The 18,163-nt window shown below is 34.2% G+C and overlaps 1 protein-coding gene and 1 long non-coding RNA gene across 3 annotated transcripts; one reads left to right on the forward strand and one right to left on the reverse strand.

Moving 5' to 3' along the window:
• Positions 1 to 4,798: 4,798 nt before the first annotated feature.
• On the reverse strand, positions 4,799 to 8,242 carry LOC130675703 (silk gland factor 1-like). Of its 2 annotated transcripts, XM_057481538.1 has the most exons (2): positions 6,729 to 8,242; positions 4,799 to 6,569 (listed from the first exon to the last, which is right to left on the reverse strand). In XM_057481538.1, exons 1-2 carry the CDS (start codon positions 7,552 to 7,554, stop codon positions 6,094 to 6,096), a joined length of 1,302 nt encoding a protein of 433 aa, XP_057337521.1. In that variant the 5' UTR covers positions 7,555 to 8,242; the 3' UTR covers positions 4,799 to 6,093. The 2 variants fall into 2 exon arrangements, with proteins under 2 accessions (XP_057337521.1, XP_057337520.1); XM_057481537.1 differs by having other exon boundaries at positions 4,800 to 8,241.
• Positions 8,243 to 8,406: 164 nt separating this feature from the next.
• LOC130675704 (uncharacterized) lies at positions 8,407 to 17,475 on the forward strand. Its single transcript, XR_008991326.1, has 3 exons — positions 8,407 to 8,772; positions 8,872 to 8,948; positions 17,137 to 17,475. It is a non-coding gene; the product is annotated as an uncharacterized LOC130675704 (long non-coding RNA).
• The last annotated feature ends 688 nt before the right edge of the window (positions 17,476 to 18,163 follow it).

The following is an 18,163-nucleotide window of genomic DNA, read 5'->3' on the forward strand; positions in this document are numbered from 1 at the left end:
TCCTCAACAAATTTATTTTTATTTATTTAACATATGACAGCATTACTAATTAATTATAATACAAAGTATCCTTTTACGGCGGTTGTTAATTTCTTAGCGTATATTTTTCAGTGAATCCGCGAGTGCGCAAGACTGGGCGACAGCATCAGTAGACTCTCAACTCCTCGTTATAATACTCGTAAACGAAATCCACACATAAATGGTAACCTCCAGAGTGGTAGAGAGGTTCATACATGTCTGATATTGTGTTGTCTGTGTGCCCGTTACCCAGCAGAACATCGGCCATGTTGAACGATTCTGCGTGCTAGACACACGATACTCTTTCGCACTCGCTCTCTACTCATGTCCTCGTCCTCGTCCTCCTCACTCTCACTGTTCTGCTGTCCTCAACATTTATACCGAGTAAAGAGTGTAGCAGTGGTGGTTCCACGTTCCACGCGCTTTAGCTTGGCGCGTCAATATCTCGACGAGACACCGCGTACACCTCTCGCGACTCCTCACCTCTGGCATACGAGCGTTTGCTGGCCTCGCGCGGGTGTGCAGGGACAGACGCAGCTACACCCGGCCAACCAGAGGACGAGCTGATACCCGCCGGCGTAGCGATGGCAACGCACGTCGTCGTCGCGCGCGCCAACTTCTTCCATCATCACTAGCAAGACGAAAACAGAACGAGAGAGAGAGATAAGATAAAAACTAAGGGAGAGAGAGGGAGAGATGCGATGATAGTTGTACAAGTACTAGTAGAAGCGACGTCGAGCCAAGTAAAGGGGGATATAACTAAACGTGTGTAGTTGCTCACCGTGCGAGAATAGAAAATATTTAAGGAAAAAAAAGTAAACTAAGTAAAGTTACTGAAAGGAGCCAAGAAATTTGCCAGAGCGTTGAGCTGAAATTGTTCCTGCAGCAGAACTCCCTCGCTCTTGATGAACTATAGTTGTAATGACATGTAGAAATATTATAAATTTTCTAATTAAATGTACAAGTTGAAATTACTTGTCTCAACGAGAGAGTACTCAACCTTTTTAGTTTAGGTAAACTCAACATTTCAACGGGATTTCTTGTTCTTTAACTGACACTAGCGAAGAGCTGTGAATTATTAAGACGCCCGCGAGACATTGAGTCGTAAATGTTGAAACCTCTCGCCGTATATATAATACAGCTCTACTCGCAGAGACAACTTTCTTTCTGCGATTAACAAGACGAGTAACTGAAAAAAAATTTTGCCGAGGAGCGTGAAAGCGTTTTGTACTAAATATGTATGCCTGGACCATCACAAAAATTATTTTAACATATTTTCTTCAGCACATGTACATCTATATCCTCGGATTTACAGTCTCAGCCAGTCTGTAATGCTCCAAGTCCCATTAAGAAGAGGATTATATTGCGATTAACAGACGAGACCTTATATTTTGCCTCGCTTTACTCTTCTCCACATAATCCCTTAACGAAAATTTCAATTTCTCGCCGCACCTAAGTAAACCCAAGGTCCACGCCCGATTCAATGTAAACTTCGAGTGCCCAAGTCCAGTTACTATACGTACTGTAATACTCGTGCTACCACGATATACATTTACATTTATATATACATGTATATGTGCATACTAACTGTACCAACCAAGTCCGTCAAGTTTATCGTCCCTCCGAATTTCCAAGGTACACATTAGTCCGAGTGACGTACGAGTACATTCGAATCAGACTGGAATATATCTCAATACATCCTAGTGCTGGTTCTGCTTCGGCTTCAACTTGAGAGTTAAATTCAGATCGTGTGGAATAATATTATATATATCTGATGTATGAATTTGAAGATGGAGTAATAGCTTGGATAAATTATAATATAATATTACTGAGCAAATTTATATTATTAAATATACCAAGTGCAGACAATTTAATTTAATTTAATTTAAATCAACGCGAGTTATCATCAGATGATTATTTATTATTTAAATATTTGTAATTCGTTCTAGGATCCGCCAGACGAAAATTCGCAACGGCTTAAATTCCGAGCATATTGATAGATATGTAGTGTAAAAAATTTTGAGTTGCGGTAGTGAATGATTTGGTGCTAAAATTTAAAACTGCTGGAGTGAAAGTTACGCGATGCACGATATTTAATTTTTTTTTTAAATAATTGACATCTATGACAATAATGATATACTACTGCAACCTATATATTATTTGATAATTTTGAACTACAGATTGTATTACACAGTAAAAAATTAGCGGAGTAAATTCGGAATGAATTCGGATTAAAATAAAATCTGTAATCACTCCCAATTTTTTAGTGATATCAGACAATATTTTACACTGAGAGAACAATAAAATTTGTTTCAGGCAAATAAATCCCATATTTGAATGGACCCAATTAGTATTTATTTGAGACACGGATATGGTTCATTTCAATGGAATAATGATTTGTTTATAGTTAAAATATCTTTATTTGTAATATTTTTTCAATCTGTTAACTATAAACAAATATATATTTGAATGAAATAAATGATTTTGTTCAGTCAAATAAATCTATTAATTTGGCTCAAATAAATTGTTCTCTCAGTGTAGGTGATAACACCGTACGGTATAAAAGAAAACACTCATGCCGTGTTAAAAATACCCCACTCAATATTTCACACCAAAGACACCAAGGAGAAAAATAGAGACAAAAAATTCCCGAATTTTTAGTATGCTCGACCAAATTTGAAACAAGAAGTTGAGTCATCAAAAAATTATATGCTGCACCATAATTATTATTGTGCTCTAAAAATTTATTATTCTCTACTATAATTCCTAATTTGAACAAATAATTTTCAAAACAATTTATCAATAAGTTTTAAGTGCATAATTTTTTTCTAGTGCAGCATAATAATTTTTTGGCGACTCAACTTCCTGTTTAAAATTTCGCCGACCGCAGAATAAAAATTCCAAAATTTCTCAAGCTCAATTTCTTCCGTGTAGTCCTCGGGGATCATTTTCCCACCAAAATTTTTTAGTGCATACACATGAATGTATGAGGAATTTTTATCTAGGACATAATATATCAAGTATTGACGGATGTGTAACACAAAAGTGAAGCCTGCAAGTCCGATAGTCACCCATACAATTGAGCACACAAGTCCGTGGGTGCAATACCGGGACGGTTGCTCTAGTCAGCTCGTGGATGAGCGTCTACTCCGTCGCGGCGCAACTCCACCGCTTGCATATATGACGTCGACGAGTGTGTACAATCAAACATTGTTCATGATTTAGTCAAATATTGGCGAAATACACAGCTTTGTAGTGGCTCTCAGCAGTACCTGTGTATCATATCCAATAATTTTACGGAAATTGTACTTGGATTGCTCGTTCGCCTGTTAACTTTCATTGCTGAGGACTTTGATAAATTATTTTTTCATATTAACTGTAAATTAAATTCAAATTTAAGTAAACAGTTAATTGCATGTAAGGCTTATTTATTATTTTATATATAGGTATTGAGAGGATTTAAATGAAAATATTTAAATAAAGTGAGAGAAGGTTGAGTAAATAATTAAATGACAATAACCTTGATTCGTAGAAATACGTAAATTTATTGAAACATGTACATCTCCTTAGTGGCATTGTTAATCGTCCTTTATTTTACTTTTAACATAATAATTAGCAATGAGAGGAAGGTCGAAGAGACTAGCTCTCCCGAGACGATAATTAATCAAAATTTATTTGATAAAATTCTGACATATTTTCCATACGCTCAATTGCTGCGATAAAATAATAGTAAATAATAATTAATTCTAATAATAAGAATAATAATAAGAACTAAGATAATAATAAAAATAAAAATATGCGACAGTTATAATGACGATGGCCTCTGAGTCGGTAATTAATATTTACAATTTTTTTTTTAATTTCCTTTTTGAAATACAAGTACGCAGAGGTGCGACTCCATCACTTGATTATCAATAAATTAATTTATTTATTTATTGATATTTAATTAATTAATTAATTTTTTTTTACATACAAAGATCCGGAGACGCACCACTGACAGTAGTACACAAGGACACGAGATGCGTATGCATATTAGGTATTTGCGTCTAATATAGATTGTATTTATTTTACTTATACTTTAAGTTATTTAATATATTTATATTGTATCTATTTAAATTTATTTATATATTTATTTGTTTATTTATATATTTATATTTATATATTTATATAGAACTCTTTATAACATACAATAATAATGTACATCATACACGTTACGTTGTGCGACTATCTACATTATCATACAAAAAAAACACTGGACATGTGTTTTCGAGAGAACAACTTTACTCATTTTTTTAAATATTTTTTGTTTAAATTTATTTTTATCGTTGGTAGCGTCAACTAAACGTTCATCAATACAAACATACCTCCCGGTAAATTCATATATTTTTTTTATTTACTTATAATTTATAATTATAATTTTTCGCGAGCATATCACAATTTTTGCTAATCGTTTTTTTCTTACTGACCGTGAGTAGTTTAGAGCACCGATAGCGTATTTTATAATTTATAAATTTAATTATGTATTACAACAATTACATTTATTCGGAGGCAATTAAATGACCGGACGGAAAGTAAATTCGTGCGAAAGTATTTTTTTTTTTATTTTTATGATCCGAAATTGACATGAGTGTGAATGTACCAGACATCAGACAAATTTACAACTATAAATAGAGTAAATAATTAAAAAAAAAATATTTTTAAAAAATGCACTTACTAATTTTTAAAATTTTCAAATGCGCATTTTTTCAAATTTTTTTTTTTTAATTATTTACTCTATTTATTTATAATTTTAAATTTGTCTAATATCTGGTACATTCACACTCATAAATTGACAGACAATCAGCTATTTTTTTTTTTTTGTTTTTCAACAAATCAATTACAAAAAAAATAAAAAATAAAAATATGCACATGTAGAAAATTAAAAAAACTACAGGTGCAATTTTTTCAAAAATTTTTTTTTTCAAATCTCGTTTTTAAAAATAATCCGAAAATTATTAGACTTCGGCAAACTTCAGTATAATTTCTTTTGCACGACTCGTGTGCTTTACGAAAAATTCAGTTTGCCTTTTTTTTCCATTGATGCTAATTAATTATTTGAATTGAGAAAAATAAAAGTGAGGAAAAAAAGTTATAATAATTCCAGAAAATAATTAAGCGTAATTAATTTGATTTAAAGTTTATAAAACCGAGATATCAGAGCCTGCTTAGTGTAAGATATCTCAGACAATCTCAAAATTAGATATCGGTATCATAAGCGATGACAAGTTTTATGTTACTCAAATGAACATACATACGAATATTATCTAAAACTTAATTTTTCTTGTAATTAAACATTTAATTATAAATTATTTTTCTTCATCTATACTTAACTCCATGTACAGTACGTCAATTTAAAATTAATCTAAGCAACATTTGTAAGCATATAGATTGTCCATCGATTAGCATTTACATCAATGTTAATAGTAATAGTAATAATAATAATAATAATAATAACTATAATAATAATAATAATAGTGGTAATAATATAAGAGTAAGTAAAATAACAAAACGAAGAAAAAATAATTTAAATTAAAATTATTTAAATTACTCAGTAGCAGTAATTACTTTGCAATAAAAAAACTAAAATCAACGAAAAGAAGGTGTGTCTGCTCAGTCGCGTAATAGCAAGTGAAGAACGCCGTTATTATTTAGTAAATGTTGTTTTAAACCTTATTTAGTACTATACTTATTAAATTGATAGATATCGTCGTCGTAATCATGTAAAGTTCAAACGTCCTCTGAGTAAGAACTTCCGGGATTGTGGTCTTGGTCATCCTCGTCCTCGGGATCATCTTCTACGCCAGCAATGACATGCCAGCTGATATGTTGATGCTGCTGTTGCTGTTGCTGTTGATGTGGATGTGGATGTGGATGGTGAATCTCGTGTCTGTCATCAACACGATGATCCGCACGCGCTAGCACACTGGATCTATGCATTAGAGATCTGCTGTCGTCAGCGTTGTCGTTGGTGCACGCGGCTTGGTGGGCCGCTGCAACGGCGACTCAGGCAAGTGCGTACGGGTGGGTGGCGTGATGTCACAATCCCGGTGCCGCGGATGATGACACGGTGGGTGGTACGCTGCTGCTGGAGACGCTGGTCGCGTGGTGGTACAGCGGTGGCTGGTAGTAGTCTTGGTGATGATTCGACATGTTGTGCATGGTAGCGACCGAGTTGGGACCGGAATGCATTCCGTTGTGATGATGATGAGACGGTGGGCCCGAGTGCGGGTGGTGATGTGGGGAGCCATAGTTGGCATAACTTTGGTGCAATTGCTCGTACATCTTTAGGTCCGGGTGCTTTCTGTCCTGTGCACCAGGAGATGTTGCTGCTGTCTCACCCGGGAGTAACCTCGTGATACTGAAGGGATGATTTGCGGCGGTGTAAGGCGGCTCTTGCTTCAAACTGCCTGCCATCCCGTGGTGAAGAGCCGATGGGTCGCTGAGTAGATGAGGATGGAGACTGCGGCCTACCATGGCAGCCAACTCGTCGTGTGTGGCGCCCAGGTCCGGTCCTAATAAACCACCAATATCATTAGCGTCACTTTTAATGCCACCGTGATGTTGATGAAGTCCCGTCGCATGGTGGTGATGCGAGGATACGAGTGAATGGAGATCTTTATCATCAGATTGATGAGTTACGGTATGATGAAGTGATGACCCGGTTTTTTTACCTGCGTGACCGAGATCGTGAGACGTCGGACTGCTGTGACCAGTAGCCCCGCCAGAGTGATGTGGGTGCTGATGCTTCGTTGTTTGTCTCGCCTGCTCTTTCTTCTCGTCTTTGAATCGTTTTTGACGACGCAGATAGCATCCGTTCTCGAACATGTTGCCGCTCTCGGGATGCAGGGTCCAGAATGAGCCCTTTCCGGGTTTGTCAGGAGTCCGTGCGACTTTGACAAAGCAGTCGTTGAAGCTGAGAGAATGCCTGATTGAATTCTGCCAACGCTGCTGATTCGTTCGGTAGAAGGGAAAGAGATCCATTATGAATTGATAAATTTCAGCTAGTGTAAGCATCTTTGAAGGGGCGTTCTGTATTGCCATGGTTATGAGACTAATATAAGAGTATGGAGGTTTTGCATGAGTGTAATTGCGTCTGTATGATTTGTCATTACGCGCACGTTGAAGCGCCGAATTTGGTGAGTCCGGCTCAGCAAGAGACAAAGGATCGCGAGACGTCGGAGTCCCGCCGACGTATCCGACGGGAGTCATGCAGGCGCCTCCACCGCCCATCGCGGCACTTCCATAGCCACCCATTCCACCGCCTCCCATAGATGCCATTCCCATGGGACTCATGGTACTCATGTTGAACCCACTGGCCCCTTGCGGGCTGCAACTGGGACCAACACCCATGGTCATACCCATTGACACACAACCCATTGAGTTAATAGAACTGTACGTTGGCGCCATGGTGCCCATACTTGACATAGTCGCGCTTGTCATGGCGTTACCGAGGCTCCCAGCCTCGCTGTACAGTTTTTGCGACTGAAGCATTGTCATAGAGATAACCGGGTTAGTGTTCACGCACGGCTGTCAAATTTCACACCATCGATAGACGATCGATGGTCACTCCAGCCCTCGCAGCGCTCAACACTGCACTTAATTGTTCACAAACCACGGCAATTAAAACTATATTTTACTTAAACCAATCGTTTGAACAATTACTGTTTTTTTTTAATTATCGATTTATCGACACTGCAATTTAAGTCTGACATACATTGACGCACTTATACATCAAGAATAACTTTCTGTCATTTTTTAAACGTCAAAAAAAAAACAAACAAAAAAAATTAAAACAAAAAATTTTAAAACTTTTTATGAGCAAAGAAAATTAAATAGTCACAAACAATAATACACTCGCGGTAAATTACGACCGTCAAACGAGTAAATGAAAGACCGTCGGCTGATCCGAACAATGTTGTATGTCTGCACAACACTCGATGACGCTGCGATAGGGGTAATTGTTGTTCTAACAACAACTAAACTACAGAAGTATGTGTATGCGTATATCTATTTATCTATCTGTATAAATGTATATATATATCTATATATATCTAATACACTGTGTAACACCGTGGCGTTATTTGCGGGTGTTTGTCGAGCTTGCGCCCTGTCTCACTCTCTCACTGTGTGTAGTGTGGATGGATGCCGGTAAGCGAGTGTACTCTGGTACTCTTGAGCGGCCGAGTCTTGTTCAAATATTCCCCTCCATGGCGCGCGATCCAGTCAACTTATAAACACGCCCAGTACCCTGATGACGCCAATCCGCGGTGCGGGTCTCCCACTTTATCGGCAGACTGCCAGTCGACGGCACCAGCGGTCGCGGGGGCACGTCGAAGGGACTCCGAGAACCCGAAGAACGTCACGCCCTCGCGACGTTTGTGATACCGTCTCGCGGGAGCTCTAGGGAGATCGCGGTGCCGATATGTGCGTGCGCAGCACGCGAAATCCACCCTGGCCTACTCGCGAATGGAGCGACTTACTAGCGCGCTTGCTTGCGTAATTTTCGCGGGACGTCGGCGTCTCTCATCGTGACAACGGCCACCAGCACGGTGACTAGCTATTTCACGTCATGTCAACTGCCACCACGTCTGACACCCCGTTAAATATTACTCGTGTTTTAAATATACTTACTTATATCGCGAGTGAAATAAATCCTTGACCATCATCGTTATCACTGTCGCCGTTATCATAAACATCGATGGACTCAAATAACTCGTAAGTTCAAAAATATATATATCTATTTATATATATCTATACATATAATTACACATTTTTATAATGATAATAAGTATAAAAACTTTTATTATTTCACAGAAATACCGTGCATTGTACTCCCGCGTGAGATTATACTCGTAGTAACGACATGTCTGATAAAAAATAAAAGTATGAAGGTGAGTAGACTTGATATTACCTCCAATCGTCAGGTAATACATAACAATAAATTTCTCAGTACATTGCTATATAATTATCTATATATGTATTTATTAATACTGAGCTTAAGACGTAAACGAGTTGGTTTAAACTGAGGTGAGTTCCGATTAAAACTACTGCCGAGTCGATTAGTCGATTTGATAAGGAGTCGAAGTATTATAGGCAGCGTATACCGGGTGGAAAGATATATAATGACTGTAAATACTATTGTTAATATTAGAACAAATGTTTAAATCGACAGGGTGTTTGTACGCGATCTTTATCTGTAAATAATAACCGATTGTTTACTGACACTCTAGAATGATCTCAAATAGAAATATACTTGAACAAACACTCATACGACTTATCCGTTCGTTTGCCACCAGTTATTCATGCCAATTCTTACACATTACTGATTATTGTACATATATATCCACAAATACCATCTACATACTTAATATATGTATATATTACACATAATACCATTAAATATAAATATATATATTTATAATTTGTCAATGAGGTTTCTTAAAATATTTACCAACATATTTGTCATACTCGATAAATTCTTGGCTCTTCGGCTTAGTACAAATGTATACTCAATATATGCTCGGCTATACACTTTGTTCCCACTGTAAATTGCATTAGATTTTAATCTTACAATTACCCGTTCCGATTATAAATACCTTTTATAATCTCTTATTTTTTTATCTTTTACTATCGCTACAAATATTTTTAAAATATTGCAGACCAGTTGATTTTATGGAGAAATAAATACCAAACTTGTAAAAATGGAATTTAAAAAAATATGTATACACATAGATACATATACATATGATATTCAAAGTGAATAGAAAAAATTTTCAGTTGCAATGGAATTAAAAAAAAAATTTCTGGATATGAAATAAATTTTTTTACAAGTAATTTACATAGAAAAATTAATTTATACATAATTATTGGGTGCAAAGGAAGACAAGAAACTTGTAATAGTTTTTGTCATAAAACAAAAGTCATTAATATTTTCCGATTGACACTTGATTTTAAAAAAAGTTTGAGAAAAAAAATTTTAATGTTCAATTATATTTACAAGAGTGATTTTGGAATGTTTGGAAAAAAATTTTTTTTTTTATAAAATTTTAGGGGCATTCCGTTTTGCCCCCTCCCTACATGTATTTATATATATGGGGCGTTCCACGCCGAATCGACTACTTTTAAAACCGACTACTTTAAATTTGGCTGAAAATGTTTTCTTTTTTTCTACCCCATCAAAAACGTTTCTCGTAATTTTTTCAAATTTTTTTACCCAACCAAAAAAAAGTTATAAATTTTTGAAAAAAATGGCTTTTTTTATTTTAAATAGCTATAACTTTTTCAAAATTCGACTGATTCGGATGTTTTTTTTTTCAAAATTTTTGTTGTTAAATGTACTTTTCGAAAAAAAATACAAAAAAATTATTGCAACTTATCTTCATTGTTTTTTTTTTAGATTTTTGGAAAACATTTTTGATGGGCTAGAAAAAGAGGAAAAAATTTCAGTCAAATCTAAAGGGGTCGGGTTCAAAAGTGGTCGATTTGGCGTGGAACGCCCCATATTTGAAAGGATTTCTGTAGTGTTGGTATTTATTTCTTTATAAAATCGGCTGGTCTGCAGTGATTTTAAAATATTTCTAGTGATAGGAAGATATATATATGTATATATATATAAGTATATATATATAACACGAAGCAATACAATGAAAAAGCTTTAGCAAATATTACATATATGACGCATCCTTTTTTCGCTTTTTATTTAAACCGCGAGTCGATATATATATAACACACGTGAGTAATTGAACCGAGCAAACGATAAAACCGGACATGGCATAAAACCGAGAAGCCCGGAAATGAATGTACGATCTACAAAATTACCACCCGAAGCTCTAGTATTAACTCTAGACAAAAAGATATTTTAAACCGGGGATTAAACGTTCCAACGAATAATCAGTACTCAGTATCGAGTGTAATGAAGGAGTATTAGCCTTACAAATATTTATGTACATGCCTACATGTACCACAAGTATGTGGTATTAAATAATGAAAATATAAACCGATTAAATTTTTATCTTGATGCAATTTGAGGATAAATAAAAGAATATTTAAGTGATGTAAATAGTAACCAGAAGACACGTGGCTGTCAGTCAATAATCTGTTAATATTTTTGTTTGTTTATTTATTTATTATGTATAATACGTAATACTGTGGAGGATTGTGTCAATCTTTACGATTAACTAGCAATTTATTATTTACAGTAGATTACAATGCTATATCAATTTATACATCTTTTTTTAGCTACAGGTCTTCGGCAATTGTTTGCTGATTGTCTGATTATTTTAGATACATATTTGATAATGAAATAAGGTGTCGGAGACTTTTATTCGATATATTATGTATAATAATGTATATATTTATATAGATTTTCGGGTGAACCGGGGAAATATATATGGAGTTTTTTTACCCGTGTGTAGAAAAATACGTGAGATGAAGAGGAGCGATGGCCACTAAATAAAGTATATGTATAAGTGGATCCTTCGGGAGTTTAAATATATGTGTGTATATAAAATAATATACCTGGTTGCCCACATGGGTGGCCTGAGGTTCGCCACTTCGTATATATTAACACCGATGATAACTCGGCATACATAAAAGACTAGGGTTTATTTTAATATTGAATTGTTGGTAGAGAGAAAAAAATATAAAAGTGGAAAGAATAGACGCAGGAAAGGAGGAAAAATAAAGAAAGAAAGAAGGTCGCGCATCGTTGAGCGGAAAAGTATTTAATTAGTGGGTTTTGTTTTATTATATTTTTATCTCTCTAATGTTTTCTTTTTCAATTGGAAATATCAAACAATAAATGTCCCCCATAAAACTGACACGCTTGACACCAAAACCGAGAAAAGGTAAAAAAAAAAAAAAAAAAAACGTATATAAATATATATATTTTAATATTTATGAAAAATAAACTGAATAAATTTATTTTTTGTTGTAAAAACTAAACGTGACCTACTGAAAATAAATTCACCTGATTTTTAAAAATCTTTTTGGTATTAAATATATATTTTAAAATTGACTTTTCGGCTAAATAAAGAAACATAGCCGTTTAAAACAACAAAATCTCCATATATTTATTTTTAGTCCAGCGAAAAACTTTGGACCTCGACTTGCGTACTCTATCACAGGTATTTTCTCGTCTTGATTTTTTTTTTTTTTTTTTACAACACACTCTGACAAGTGAAGAGTCTCAAGATGTTTTTATAGGGCACGTCAGTCTTTAAATTTAGCAAAAAAAAATCCTCATACATGTGACATAAATCGTCAAGTCTGTTTTTATTATTCATTTTCCTTTAAAATATTTTCTTTTTACTCTTAATCCCCAGTGTTATTTTTTCATAAAATATTAAACACTTCCATAAAAATTACGGCTGATAAAAATACACAGTAACTCATCGACACAATGGAAAATAAATCGACCAGATTTAAAAAAAATGGGAAACGTCCATAATAAGTCCATAATTCACTTATCAGTAAAAACATAAAGGGATTTTAAATTTCCCAGAGGATTATAAGACGAACTTTGTTTAAAAGATAATTTTTAAATTTTAAACTGACCAGATGCCGATATTTAAATAACTTACTGAGCGAACTTTATTAAAAATACCTCAGCTGTGTACATATATAAGTAATGTGTGTGACATCCAACCTGTGAAAATTTTCATTTACTTAATTACCGATACTTAACTAAACATTTTCTCTTGTAATTTTCTCTAAACTATCTCATAGATCCTTAGCCACAGAAAATAGTAAAAGACCTTGACCTTGACCCTCATAAAATCTACCTTTTTGTGTGGACATTTTACGATGTTTTACACCGAAAATCATTTAATCAGGGTGACAACAACAAAGCTTTTCCGGACCGGAAAAATCTGTCATTTGTTCGCAGAAAAATAAGACAGGCGTGGAAAACCCCAACGTACGACGCGCCGTGTATTAAAAGGTGGAGTCGTGAGGTGGAGTCATTACGAAGGTACGAAAAGTAGGAAGCTTCAATCTTCATCCTAGACCTATCTCAAAATCTGTGACCATGATTCAAGACCTGGGACCAAGATTCAGGCTCAAGGACTACGAAAATCCTATTAGATAGTAATCTAAATATATAAAGGCTACTTAAGGGCCGAGTACAGAGTGCAACTAAAAATCGACTAGATTACAAAAGCTCATCGGACTTATTTCAGTACATATTTATGAAAACCTTAAAGTATATGGGCATATTTGAACAGGAATTTAAAAAAAAATAAAAATAGACAAATAAAATAAGGCAGGTGTGAATGAAATATTGTTAGAAGTTGTAATTTATGGCGAGAAAAAAATCGATAGACAACTTGAGATACATTATTGAGAACGGAGAAAAAAAAGTTATTATTCGAGTGTGCTTTATCAAGCTCGACGGGTTGCAGACGGATGAGAGCTCGGTACGCGTGCCTCGGAGAGCGTTTCCCAGATTTGCAACCCCCGGCTCCGCTATCTCGCTTTTCTCGACACAGATACTGTTACTCATGACCCGAGTCCCCTAGGGACGTCCAAACGTTAAAATAATAGACTACGTCACCCGCCACCCCGTCGACTTTCCTGATGATTGCTCTCTATTTTTCTATCGTACAAAGTCGAGAATGCAGTACACATCACACGACTCAGTCTACAAATATTTTCTTAATGATGAGTATCCAAATGTTTCATATTTTTCAGCTTTAATTTTTCTTTTCATTATTTTACATGCATTTTTTTCGGTATTAAGATAAGACGGGGTTATAAATATCGGTGAGTCATATTGACACTCGTCGAAACTTGAAAAAATTGAATAGATGATAGATTAGTGTACAGGCGTCCCGCTAACACTTCGGTATTTTTCACGGCCGCAGTACAATAGAACTGGTGATACCATTCAACAAAAAAAACTGGGATACCGATGGCGAGCGATAAATACCGGAACGTACTTAATATTACTCATTTGAAACTTTCACTTTTGTTTTTTTTGAGATTAGACTCGTCAATACCGGTCATACTTTTTTATTTATATTTGCTGATGGTCTATTTGACGTAAATATTTTAAAAGAGTCATTTTGTGTGGAGCCAAAGGTCTTATTTTCGGTGGCTATGAGTCATTTTTTAAAAACACAATAGAAGTTTTTTTTTATTACCGATAATTGCTGTCCGATCCAGGGGATCCTGATGATTAAAAAAAAATAAAAAGGTGGTACGCAGGTGGTAGATGAGTCCGCGGATCAGCTTAAAAATTAGCCGCGATTTCATTTAACTCGTGTTGAATTGTATGGAGACCCCACGTGCATCAGAATAAACGGAGAGTACTCGAGTTGAGTTCGAGTCAATTTTAATAATTTTCACCTAGCGTCGGTGGCGATGACTCGTCGAATTCCCGAAGGCACGTTTCAATTAATATATCCCCAGGCTCACTCCCACGGTCTGCTATATATTATTCTTCATATTTATATTGATCGTACTTGTATATATATATATATATATATATATATACATATATATACATGTATACATGATCGGTATAGTGGGTGCTCTGGGCGACACAATGAAAATTTAACCGGAAACGAGTGAAATAATAATTGAGTCGAAAATGTGACTGCAGACGCACTGATGCATGAGACATATATGGGTATAAATTAAAGTTTAATTATTCATCAATGTTCTACATATATACGGCCCTTAATATATGTAATTGCTAAAACTGGCAATCAACTCGTGAACAAATTATCGTCAAATTTAAATCTTATTATTTTCAACTTATTGGAGCATCAATTATGATTTTTAGCCAAATAGGGAACACACAGAGAATTTTTGAGTGAAATTTATGCATAAAGTTTGATATAGGGGAGGGTGGGGCAGAGCGGCCCCCTTGAAATTTTGATCAAAAAATAAATTTTTTTTTTTTTCGACTAATTACTATAAATCCGATATGTTTGCGCATTTTTACCCCTACGCATGACATTTGGGGCAAAATGGACCAGCCGAAACTTCCGAAAAAATTATTTTTTCATATTTTTACGCCGTTTCTCTATGTAAGAGGCAAATTTGGTCACTAAAAATTTATAAAAATTAAATTTTTTTTTTAGTTGATAAATTTTGAAATAAAGTAAAAGTATAGAATTGCTTTTTTTTTTTTTTTATTAAATAACAATTAGTAATTAAGGTAATCGAGAGTGAACGATTTATTACTCTTTAAAAAATTTTTTTCGAGTAATATAAAACCAAAAATAGTTGTCAAGAGAAAGAAATACATTCTTAATGATGAAAACAATTTAAAAAAAAAAAAAAACGAAAAAAACAATTTTTTTATCACTTTTTGGAGGGGGGCCGCTCTGCCCCACAAAAAAATTTTTTTTTTCAGAATTTTGGCAAAATGTCCATAAATTTGTTCGAAATAGGATAAAAGTAAAGTGATCTTATGGTTCAAAGCCACAAAAAGTAATAATTGGCTTAAGGGGGCCGCTCTGACCCACCCTCCCCTACTATAAGGACATTTAGTCAGTAACTAAATTTTTACTGTCTTGTAGAAATTGCACTTCATTTGCGTACTTGAAGATCGGAAAGTTTTTCGCGAAACGAAAATGAAAAAAAATTATGTACTTTAACTGCTTAAGGGGTAGTTCTGGAGGTTAGGGTGGCCTAAGATTTTTAACTGACATACACTCGTTGTCATTAATGCCTGGTCCCCCAGACTATAGAATCTTAACCAGACAGAGGGCCAGTCCAGTGCAGCCAAATCGCGGACGAAAAGTTCCCCTTCCCAAGCACCGTTTAAGCTGTGAGTGATGCTAAAATGGGGCGAAGGAAGGGGAACTTTTCGTCCACGATCTGGCTGCACTGGGCCAGTCATTAATGACAACGAGTGTACCAGCATCTATATGCGAAACATTTCAGAAAAGCGCGATAGGGTAGAAGTACCGTTTTTGGCCACTTGAGGGCCAGTTTTCGCCACTTAGAAATTTTGAATAAAATAATTTGTAAAAATACGCAACAACATAATTTATTTTTTTAAACGTGTTTGAAGATATTTTATCACACTATTGCAATTAAATTTTTTTTTAATACGGTTTCGTTATTTAAAATAAAGTTTTAAATGTCCAAAAATGGAGCAGTGGCCACAAATGGTACTTCTACCCTATTCATTCGCGAAAAACGTTTTGATCTTCAGATACATCTTAATTTACATGTTATCGAGTAGTATATTTTACAATGTACGAGGGAGAAATTTATATATTTACTACACGTCCTCATTTCAAACATTTTGGGTAATTTTTACTAGAAATTTCTCTGTGTGTAGGGGTATCGTTTTTGACCACCTTAGGGCCAGTTTCCAGTTTTGGACGGTTGAAAAATTTAAATTAAGTAATTTATAAAAGACACAATGACATAATTAATTTTTGAAATGTGTGCAAAGATTTTCTCACACAGTTGCAATAGAAATTTTATTTTATACTTTTTTATTAATTAAAATAAAATTTTAGGTCAAAAAATGGACCAGTAGCCACAAGTGGTAATTCTACCCTGTACACTGTAAAAAATTGGGAGTGAATTTGGAATGATTACGGATTTTATTTAAATCCAAATTCACTCGTTTTAGAATTTTAGCGGAGTAATTTTGGAGTGATCTGGATTTTATTTAAATCCGCATTCACTCCGATTCAGAGTTTTGATATTAAAATTATGTCCTTTTAGAAGTGAATTTCACTCCTAGGGATCAAATAAATAAACAGTCGTCCGTTTCACATTCACTCCGGATTTAATCCTAGTTCACTCCGCAAATTTTTTAGTGATAATTTTTATTTTCCTTTAAATGCTGCTTTTAAATTTTATCTATCGTGTAAGAAAAAAAAATTCTACTCGGTGTTAAAACTAAAATTGTTTTTACGAGGGCAGAAATAAAATGCATGCCGGTGTCATAAACTCATAATCGATTTATTATATAATGCCAAAGAAAATTTTTAGAGTGCCGGCGGCGTATTAGTGTCGGAACCTCTTTTTCCTCTTAATGCCTAAACATATATATGTATTTATACCTCGACCTTTACCTTAGCTCTTCACTTATAATCTTGTGGTTTTAAGTGAACTGATGGTTCCACTTCAAGTATGAGCAGCTCTCAGGAAGATCATAAAAGGCCCACCTACATCCTGAATCCTGGATCTACACTGTACAACTCATGGCAAGGATTTTTTGACAATAATTTTCCGTTTTCAAAACCTAAGCCAGGGTTCTATAGAAATCCATAGAGTATTGTAATGGTCTTTATCTTTTAATGATAATTGTTATATAAAAAAATATAAATAAAGAGCTTAGGACCCAGAGCTGACGACCTAAAGGTCGTTTACACTTTGTTGTAAAACATAATAAAAAGGTATTATAATTACAATCTCTCTTTTTCAATAGTTTCCTCTATCCTCTTTAAGAATTAACAAAATTTTAAAACATAATAAGACACATTAAAATTTTACAAAAGAAAAAAAAAACGATTCTTAAGAAAGAAGTAATTTTTATGATTTCAAATTCGAAAAAATCTGGACATTAAAATTTTTAAAAAGAAATCTTTCTTCTCGTACTAGTACACTCAGAAAATTATGCTAAATTATTAATTCCAATCATCTAGAATGATTGGAACGTTTTTTCATGAAAAAATAGTTATGATGATGAATTTAGCCGACAGTTAAAAATTTTCGGATTTTTTTTTTTCAACAAATAAATTACAAAAAAAAAAATCTACAAATATGCACATGTAGAAAATTTAAAAAACTATAAGTGCGATTTTTTCAAATATTTTTTTTTTATTATTTATTGTTTCAAATAAATTTCAAAAATTATTAGACGTCGGCTCACTTCAGTATCATAAATAGTTAGTGTTATAATTTTTTTTAATAGAATTAATAATTATTGGATGATAACTTCTGCAATAAATTTCGTAACAGTTACTATCAGGACGAAACTCAAGTTGGTCGACGTCTAATAATTTTTGAATTTTTTTTAAACGATAAATTATAAAAAAAAAAATATTTCAAAAAATTGCACCTGTAGTTTTTTTAATTTCCTACATGTGTATATTTTTATTTTTTATTTTTTTTTTAATTGATTTGTTGAAAC

The sequence above is a fragment of the Microplitis mediator genome, chromosome 10 (assembly GCF_029852145.1).
Source record: "Microplitis mediator isolate UGA2020A chromosome 10, iyMicMedi2.1, whole genome shotgun sequence".
In the NCBI taxonomy this organism is placed as follows: Eukaryota; Metazoa; Arthropoda; class Insecta; order Hymenoptera; family Braconidae; genus Microplitis; species Microplitis mediator.

What these genes read in the sequence shown, in the direction of transcription:
- LOC130675703 (XM_057481537.1), bottom strand. Translation starts at nt 7,554, where the DNA reads ATGACAATGCTTCAGTCGCAAAAACTGTACAGCGAGGCTGGGAGCCTC.